This window comes from Psammomys obesus, unplaced genomic scaffold, assembly GCF_907164565.1.
Source record: "Psammomys obesus unplaced genomic scaffold, mPsaObe1.curated_primary_1811, whole genome shotgun sequence".
Classification (NCBI taxonomy): Eukaryota; Metazoa; Chordata; class Mammalia; order Rodentia; family Muridae; genus Psammomys; species Psammomys obesus.
In genome coordinates this window covers 612,159-622,386 of record NW_026593286.1, presented here as the reverse complement: position 1 = coordinate 622,386, position 10,228 = coordinate 612,159, and the positions used below count along the sequence as shown (strand labels likewise).

Here is a 10,228-nt window from a genome sequence, read left to right as displayed (position 1 = left end):
CACAAACACAATTTTAATCTGTGTTCAAACCAGAGGCCTTGAACCAGACCAATGAATGATTCATTTCAATGAACATTTGCAAGTAAAGCTGTTTGAGCAAAAGAAAAAATTTTTTGCAGCTTCCAATTCCACTGCAACAATGTTGGCTGTTTTTTTTTGTTTGTTTGTTTGTTTTGTTTTGTTTTTATATTCTTTTGGAGAGACGGTTATAAGGGTAGGGGAAGACTGGGAAATGAGTGGGACTGGGGTGCATTGATGTGAAATTCCCAAAGAATCAATAAAAAATATTATTTTGGAGGAAAGATCTATGTTCAATATGAATAGCTGACCACACATCCCAAAAGAAGTAAGTTCTTTTAAAGGCTGAAGAGATAGCTCAGCAATTAACGCACAAGCATAAGAATTGCAGTTCAGATCCCAACACCCAAATAAAAATCCAGGTGTGGTCCCATGCCTGCCTATAATCCCAACACTGAGAAGGAAAGAGACAGGAGGATCAGTGGAGCTTACAGAGTGCAGCCTAGCCAAAAAGAAATGTAGGTCTGGTTAGAGGGAGAGACCCTGCCTCAAAGGAAGTTACAGAGAACAACCAACTGTAACAAGTATGCACATAGACACATACCACACACCATATACACACACATGCATGTGCACACCCATGCACAAACACACCTGACATTAAAAAAAAAAAAAAAAAAAAGGACATGGCTCAAGAAATAAAATCAGAGAAAAAAATTACATAGCTCTAATTACACACATAACTTTTTCAGCCCAGAGGTCTGGTTTCCCATAAGGATGAAGCACCAGAATGTTCAAGACCAATTTGTATACGTTAAATTTGTATATTAGACCTGTTTGGACAAAGAGCCTGGGAACCTGTTAGAAGGAGCAGGAAAGAAAAGGAAAGGAAAGAAAGGAAAAAAAAGAAAAAGCTGCATTCCAACAGCTGCCTAAATTCCACCATTTGTAAGTCATAAGCATATCTATTTCTTCCTGGCTTTTGCCCATAAAAAAGGATATTGCATCAATAAGCACACCCACACTTGTGCTGCTGTGTTTGACACTGACCTAGTGCTATCTTTTGATGGAAGGATTGTATAAAAGGACAGGAAAATTGTAATCTGTGTAAAATAAATTGGTAACTTTTATCTTAACTTTCTTCCTAAATAAGTATCATTTAAGCCTATACACTTAACGACTAAGAAACTTCTATGCCACCCCAAGTTTTTAAAAATAATCTCGAATCTTAACAAATCAGCCAGGTCAGGAACACAGTGATACCTAGAACACAGGACTACTATGAAAATCTGGCAGCAACTTTAGTCTTCACAATACTCTGCATTCTTGAATCAGACTTGAAATCCCAAGAGGAAAAATTATCAGCTGCTGCCTCAGAACTTTAGTCTCAAGGGTTTTGGAATTTTTGTTTTGTTTTGTTTTGTTTTGTTTTTTTCCTGCAAAGAACACCCATAAGGCATCAGACTATAACCCAAAGCATTAATTATTTTTTTCTAATATAGAAATGGTTCTTGCTAAGCTGGATTTTATATCTTCAGCCTGCTACACTCCTGTCTGGAAAAAAAAAACAAAAACAAAAACAAAACAAAAAAAAAACAAACAAAAAAAAAAACCAATTCTGCAATATCTTGTGTTTTGTGTGTACTAAAGACTACAAGAAAAAATGTTTCATTCTTGGAAACAAAGATAATCTGAAATCAAAGGCTAAAATGTCACTAGCTTCTGGGGACTGGGCCTGGAAACCCTCACACACAGACACTGGTACAGCTGAAGCCCTTCACCTAGACAAAAAGGTACAGTTACAGCCCTTCACACAGACAAAGTAGAGCTGAGAGGCCATTATAGGTTGATAGACAGTTGACAGGCCTGGGGCCCCAAACTAAACCAGGACAGGTTTCTTTTTTAGCTGTCATGTAAGTAGGGTACAGAAATGGAAAAATAAAATCAAGTATTTCTCATGTTCCATACAGTCCTAGCCAGTGTAACTGTTAACTAATTAACTAGCTTTAACTTGGAAAATGTTTCAGAAAATAAATAAATATTCTGGTCACTTTTATCTGGCCAGCTCTGTGGACTCCACACATTTATCACATATATCAAGTCAGTGGGAAAGAAACTGACACACACACACATACCCACACACACAAAGAGAAAGACCTGGACATGGTGGCACATCTTTAATCCTCCTACTCAGGAGACAAGGGCAGGCAGATCTCTCTGACTTTAAAGCAACCTGGTCTACATGGTTGAGTTCGAGGCCAGCCAGAGTTACATCATGAGAGCCTATCTCAAAAAAACAAACACAAAGAACAAAACAACAAAAATAGAAAAGTAAAATACTTCTCATGTCTTTCTGAGGCTCACAACTTAAAGACCTTTAATAGTACAACATAATTGAACACTAGAATGATTTTTCAAGGTTATTAAAAAAAATGAGTTACAAGTCTATTTCATAAACCTAAAAAAAAAAAAAGTATTACAGGCTTTTGTTTTAGCACTTGCACAGGAATCTATAGAAGGGAAATTCATCCCAATTCTTGACAACTTCCTTTCTTCAAGTAGGAAGCCCTGAAATCCATACAATTTCAAAAACTGAGGGGAGAATAGGAGAGAGCTTGTGTTCAGCTGACTGGCAGAGAGGAATCCTCAGGATACAAGCCTTGCTGGCTGTCAGAAGCCTCCCTGGAAGCAGGAGGCCCACAGGAGCCCTTTGTTTGAGTCACTTCACTTGGACTGCTGTTCCCAAGCTTCAGATTTGCAGCAGACAGCAGGCCACCTTCTGAAGGATGAAGAAGAGAACACACTGCATACTAGCAGTAAAGTTCTAAGATACTTTATTTATGAAAACAAAATGAAGGGCAAGTGGCTTCTGAAACCCAATGGGGATAGTCTGGAAGTACAGACTCTGCTAAGATTCTGGGGGTGGGAGTGCCAATCTCCAGCCTGGTCCCCAGGAGCTCTGACTTAGGACTAGGGAGCACTGTCTAAAGAGACATGCCCCCAACCCCCTATCTTGCCCCACAGCACCACAGTCAGGGTCTGTACCCTTATCCTCAACCAGCTGACTCTTCAAACCATTGCCTTCCCACCCCTCCTGCCCAGGGCTACTATAAGCACTTGTCTTCCCTTTGAGGTCCATATCCACACTCTGAACCCAAGTGGCATCTAAGGGTCTCTGCACAGTCAAGCCCCATATCTCAGGTCAGCCACAGACTCTAACTTACGTATCTAGGATAGTGTGGCAGAAGAAGCCTCATCCAGGACAGACACCTGATCACCTTCCCATCCCAAAGACACCGAGGAAAGGAGGGAAGCTGAGGGTGGGGGTACTGAGACTTCTCACCTGGCTGGTTGGTCCGACACACCTCTTCCCAGGTGTAGTTAGCAAGGTTCACAGGCTGTGTCACCCAGGGGTCTATGATCAGATTCTCCAAAGTGGTCCGCTCTTCAGGGGAAGGCTGTAGCAGCCCACACAGAACACTCATAAGTTCTAGGGACATAAAGAACACAGGAGGATGCAGGCCAAAGTCAAATGGATCACATCTCAGATCTGTAGTTTTCAGGATATCCTGCCTCACAGAGCCTCCCACAAAGCAGCCAGGACTCCTGGAGCATTAAGGCATGGCCTGGTATGCACAAAGAATGCCTTATGAACCCATCATCTCCAAATTAGAGCTCAATCAAAGCTCAGATAGCCTGCTTACAAGGTGTGCTGGCTATTATTATATCAACTTGACACAAACTAGAGTTGTTTGGGAGGAGGGAACCTCAACTGAGAAAATGCTCCCACCAGATTGGCCTGTGGGCATTCTCTTGATTGATACGAGAGGGCCCAGATCACTGTGGGTGGTGCTACCCATAGGATAGTGGTCTTGGGTACTATAAGAAAGCAGGCTGAGCAAGCCAGGAGAAAAAGTACCCCTCCATGATCTCTGCATCAGCTCCTGCCTCCAGGTTCCTGCCCTGTTTCAGTTCCTGCCATGACTTCCCTCAGTGATGTGTACTTAAAGCTGAAATACTTTCCAAAAGCAACTGGGTAAGTTGCTTTTGGGCATGATGTTTTATCAGCAGTGGAAATCCTAACTATGACACAGGGGTTCTGGCTGTGAGTGACTGAGGATGGACATAACATATAAGGGAATATGGTAGCCAGCTGAAGCACCCGGATCATTCTGTAGGGAGGTAGCTTGAACTCTAACAGGAGCCCAACCTTAATCCGCATTTGGGTCCTGATATCCTCCCAATATGTGTATGTGTTGACCAGAGCCTCTCTGAGCCTCATCAGGAACCCAAACTAATAAGAATCCACAGAGCAGAACAGCCCACCACATAAACTGCAGAATTATGGGATCCACAACTTAGTAAAGCTCTAAAATCCTCTTTCAGCCTGGTATAGCTGAGCATGTCCTGCAAAGTATGTGTTAGAGAGCTCAACCCTAATGTGACAGTGCAGAACTACTTGGAGGTGCTTAGAGTTTGAGGAAGCTGTGGGTGGGGTAGACAGATGAGTTGGTGTCTAAAAGGCAGAAAAGTCTAGGTTCCTTGTCTCCACTCTGAGGACACAAGGTGTCATCCACAAGCCAAAAAGAGGCCTCACTGAAAACTGAACCTGCCAGCACCTTTACTCTAAGTTTCTGCTCCTGTAACAGAATGAAATGATCATCTGTTGTCTAGGGCCCTATCCGGGGTTCCTAGAACAGACAGAGGCTTCTAACCTACACAGAGGCTAAGGCACAGACTGAAGATCTGCCACCACATGGGCTCTCCCAATAAGTGACTGCTGTGGGACCACAGGGTACCAGAGTGGAAGGGGACCCAGCTGACACCTGATATCTGCAAGCTCCATGAGCTCCACTAGGCTCCAGGCTCCCAAGGTGCCTGCTCCAAGCTTAGGAAGACTTTCTGGCCTCTGAGCCAAAGTCCACTTGACTCCTGGCCTTCATTACAGATACAAAGTACCATTGACTTCAACTTGCTGTTACATCTGCTTGCAGGGCTCAAGGCATGACGGGCATATTCCATCTGAGCTGCTGAGTGTCAAGTCTCCCCATGCACTGACACCACCCTCCTCCACAAATGGGGCCTCTGACTAAGGTAAGCGTCTGACCTCATAGATGCTGCCACAGACAAGGTTACTGACTGCAAAGTATCACTTCCAAGAGGGCCTTGAAGATCCAAGGGACACTAATAAAAATTATCAAAATGTTTTTGAGTCACATTAAAATTATTATGCTCAGATCAAAATGTTCAGAATAAAAAAGAACACTAAAAGAGGTAAGCAGCATAAACAGAGAAGAGACAGAAACAAGTGTTGAGTTCTCAGGCAGTGGCATCATTCGCCACATGGAGCTCATGCTTACCTTGGGAAACCAGGAACGGGGGATGAATAACTGCCTCCACGGTCTCCTCCACCTCACAGAAGGGATTCTCCTCAAAGATGAGTGTGTACAGAGTGACCCCCAGAGACCACATCTCTAGCTCTGGCCCTCTGTAGCTGTAAGAAAGATAGAGCATTTCAGAGCCTTTCTGCACTCAGTACAAAGTTCAATGAGCCAGCCCCCCCACCCTGAGTACCACAGCCTTCCAAGCCCAGCCAGAAACTTGCATTCTCACAGCCCATGCAGAGACCCTCTATATGAGCCAGAAAAGGAGGGATTCCCAGAGGGTGGAAGATCGGAGGAGTGGGTAGCAAATCACTAAGGGCCACAGGCAGCATCAGAACAAGGTGGTGGTATGCCCTACAGAAAGACCATGTGGTGAGAGTAAGAGATACTTAAAGACAAATGGGGAGAAACACAGGACAAAGTGTAGTGACAGCTGAGGGGGTCAAAGAAATGAACAGTAGAACTGAGGGGTTTAACAGGAACAGGGTCAACTGGAAAAGCAAGCCTGGGGAAAGATGGGAGGTGTGGTTATCCTAACTTCACCCATATTACCAGCCACTCCAGGCAGGTTGCCTCTAACCAACCTAGAGTTTGCTGACCCCTAAAGAGTGATAGGATATAAAATAAGGAGAAAGGAATATTTTTAAAAAGATAGAATCGTAATCAGAATTCAGGAAGCCCTTTTCCTGATGAGATGGGGTGTGCAATGTGGAAGAATGAGACAAGGTCCTGACCAAGAGGCCCATAAGCAGGACCAGCACATATACAACTGAAAAGGATGGGCAGGGAGCAGAAAGCACAGTGCAGACAGGAGACAGAGAAGACACAGTGCAGCAGACTGCTAAATACAAAAATGAAAGCTTCAGAGCCTGAGTGTGGAGCAGCAGACCAGGCACACAAAGCACATGACAGAGAGCCAATTTACATGCAGTTCCTCTTCAATACTGCCTACATTGCAGCCACTACAGGATGACACCAGAGCAGGACACTCGCTGGGAACAGGGGTAACCAAATCATATCTGAAGATAAATTCTAACCCCTTAATTCTCTCTTACTACGGTGGCTCTGAACACACAAACTCCAAAACAGAAATTCTCGCTGCCTTCTTCACTCTGGTGGTAGCACAAAGCCTAGTGAGGCTACACACGAGGGCTGGCCCACCATGGATATGGCTGCAGCAGGTTAGAGAGACCAAGCTCCAGGAGTCAGTGAGAGCTACTGAATATTCACTTTCTGACTGTGACATGAAAAGTGCCCTGAGAAGACCCAAGCCTGGGCCCTTGTTGGAACCTCTGCAACCCCTTTGCTGAAGCTTTCTCATACAGGTATGGTAGTGCTTGAGCAGACACTCTGGACCTGATCAGGCCCAACGTGAAATCCAGCTTTGACCATGCCTATCTGATGACACTACACACTATTCTATAAAAACACATAGAACTAAACATTCTGTCCCTCTAACCACCCATTCTCTTCCTGAGACACATATTTATTTCACCAAAATTTGTGCAGGAAGAGGAGGGAAATATCACTGTGTGAATATGACTTAGGAAGGTCATTTTATACAGCCACACTTCAGCTTGTATGTGGACAAGACCACAATCCCTGAACAAACAGTACAAAACACTCTCAGCAATTTCTACACAGGTCCTACACACATATGGACAATGAGCTTCATTTCAATTCTTTTTCTCAAATCCCAAGAAAAGAGGCCTTTTCAGATCAGGTTCCTGCTGCCCACAGGCTCCCCAACTACAGAGCAACAAATTCAGATTTCCACTGAGCTCAAAGCCTTAAAGAATTTGAGCCTCAACAGTTCCTTCATATCATTCCTCACGCTCTCACCCTTGCTAGTGGGCTTCTTGTATGGTCAGCCCAACAATATTACTGAAATAATGATTACTGGAACTTGAAAGATACTTCCAAAGCACTGGCTGCTCTTTCAGGGGACCTGGGTTCTGTTTCTAGCATCCACATGGCAGCTAACAACTGTCTGTAATTCCAGTCCCAGGAGATCTGCCTTAGGCTTCTATTGCTGTGATAAAACACAACAACCAAAATCAACTTGTGGAGAGAAAGAATTTCTTAAAAATTTCAGGTTACAAACTATCACTGAGAAAAGTCAGGACAAGAACTCAAAAAAAAAACCTAGAAGCAGCAATTGAAACAGAAGTGTCTTACGTACTTTTCTATTGCTATGATAAAACTCCACAACAACTTATGAAAGAAAGCTTACAGTGTCTGAGAGTTAGAGTACCTGGTGACAAAGAGCTGAAATCATACAACATGCTAAGAGCTCACATCATCCTAATCAGCAAGGAGACAGAGGGCACACTGTGAATGGTGCCAATTTTTCTGAAACCTCAAGTCTGCTGCTAGTGACACGCCTCCTCCAAAAACACCACACCTAATCCTTCCCAAACAGTTCCACCAACTGGGGACCAAGTATTCCAACATGAGATTATGAGGGCCATTCTTATTCAAACTCTTACAAGAGACACGGAGGAGTGTCTTTACTGGCTTGCTCAGACTGTTATAATACCTAGGACCAACTGCACAGGAGTAGAATCACCCAGCCCATCCAATCATTAACCAAGAAAGCCCATATGCTTGCTTGCCCACAGGCCAATCTAGTGGGAACATTTGATTAAGATTCCCTCTTCCCAAATGACTCCAGATAGTATCAGGCTAACCAGGACAGGATCCCCCACCCTTTTCTGGCCTCTGCTACACAGACATACATGCAGGCACAACACCCATACACATAAAATAAAAGTAAGTAAAATCTTGAAACAATGATTATTCATGATATTCAGTAAATACAGCAAGTTACACAGGAGTCACTCAGAGAATTCCATCTTTTGATACCATCTTCTTTATCTTCTATTTTTCTAGCTTTCTGTAAGATCAAACTCCAAACAATGAAAAGTTGAAATAATAGAATGGACCTCCTATGTCCATTTTCCAGCTTCCTGCCTATTGTACATTTATTTCTCAGAACATTACTCTCATTACTCAATAAAAAAGAACAAACTAAAACCTTTTCTTTCTAAAATCACAACAGTCATGGGCCTTATGCAAGAGTCAAGAGGAGGGTAAACCACAGGAGTGTGTGATACATACGGATTTCCCATGAGAACTTCGGGTGCACAGTACTCAATTGTTCCACAAAAGGTATAAAATAGTTTGCCCCTCTCTAAGTAGGCAGCTGAGCCAAAATCTATCAGCTTAATTGTGAAGTCCTCGGAAATCACAATGTTCTCGTCCTTGATGTCTCTATGGATGATGCCTTGGGAGCGCAGGTATCCTACCGCAGACAACAGCTGGAATCAGAGGCCAGGGCAACACTTCAAAAATCATTTCAAGTAAAACACACATTTACAATACTACAAAGAAATAAAGAGATACTAGGAAGAAAATAAAGAAAACAATAGCAAAATAAAATAAGCATTCTCTAATGCATAGTCTGGGCGCTAGAAAAGTGGTTTTGCATAGACAGGAGGCATAACAACTCTGGGAGTGCATCACTGTGGCTCACACAGGCCAGCAAGCAACACAACATCATAGCTCACAATGTCTCTGTTACTACTGACTAAAGAAAGGGTGCCAGCAGACACTTGCCTCACGGCCATCTCAGGAGGAAAGACAGGCAGCCAAGTAGACATTTAGAAATGTGGGCCACTGAGGGATGAATGTCGGTCGCTATCACATGCAAAGCACCCATGCACAGGCACTGTGTGTACACCTCAGCTCACAGAACAGAGAAGTCCCTTGGGTGAGTCCAGGCTACAATCTGAGCTCAAAGCAGGAGCAGATGTTCCTGATAAGGGCTCCGCGGCAGCTCCTCCGTATGGTGTGTTCACCGTCCTTCTCCACCCAGCACATCCACCACTATTTGGAGCAAGTGGCCCCTGTCGGAAGTAGGATGTATAGTGGCACTCCACCTCTGGAAGGGAGGCGTCGTAACACCCACTTGCTCAGAGAATCTGTATGCCCCATGGTGGAGGTTTCCTAAGCCAGATTCCTGTTGCCTTTAGTTAAGACTACTTGCACCACAATTTATATATAACCTGGAGCAACCAAGCTAGTGATTTCATGGACATAATCATTTTGATCTTTGGAGAGACAGTTTTATACTTCCAAATGAAACGCGTTAAATCAGAAGGACAGGTAATGGCATGCCAACTAACCTCAATCAATCAATAAGTATACATTATAAATACTTACCTATTTATTTACATATAGTTTTATAGAAACACACATGCATGCATGTACATATACATATTCACATGACATATATACAATATTTGAACATTCATGAATATATGAACATGCATACATGTGTGACTGCATACAGACACATACATGTTAGAATCCAATCAGGAGACTTGTATCTTATTATGTAGCTCAGAGTGGCCTTGAATTCTCCCTCCTCCTGGGTCAGCCTCTGGAGTGCTGAAATTATAGGTATGTACTGCCACATTTAGTTTAAAAGCCATATTTTTTAATAAGACTGCAAAGTCTCACTACAACTAAACTGTATTGAACTCATCCTTCCTTTCTACAAGCCCCATCTGTGCCCTGTGTCCATATAGCTGGCCATGCTGCTGCTCCCTGGGGTAGCACTGCTGTCCACAGGCTCCAGACCCATCATGACAGACAAGAAATATGAAAAGATAAACAGATTGATAAATGAATGGATGGGTGATCAAAATGGGAGAATGGGAGAGAGGAAGAGAGGGAGGGAGGGAGGGAGGGAGGGAGGGAGAAAGAAAGGAAAGAAAGGAAGGAAGGAAGGAAGGAAGGAAGGAAGGAAGGAAGGAAGGAAG

At 43.4% G+C, this 10,228-nt stretch overlaps 1 protein-coding gene across 1 annotated transcript in view; it reads right to left on the bottom strand.

The window, feature by feature from the left end:
- Positions 1 to 2,478: 2,478 nt before the first annotated feature.
- Positions 2,479 to 10,228, bottom strand: part of Pask (PAS domain containing serine/threonine kinase) — a 29,866-nt gene continuing 22,116 nt past the window's right edge. Inside the window, exons 14-17 of the mRNA XM_055616763.1 lie at positions 8,523 to 8,722; positions 5,379 to 5,512; positions 3,362 to 3,508; positions 2,479 to 2,797 (exon numbers count right to left, since the gene is read on the bottom strand). Of these exons, the coding sequence (XP_055472738.1) occupies positions 2,640 to 2,797; positions 3,362 to 3,508; positions 5,379 to 5,512; positions 8,523 to 8,722 (639 nt within the window). The 3' untranslated portion in view covers positions 2,479 to 2,639. The remainder of the gene's footprint in view (positions 2,798 to 3,361; positions 3,509 to 5,378; positions 5,513 to 8,522; positions 8,723 to 10,228) is intronic.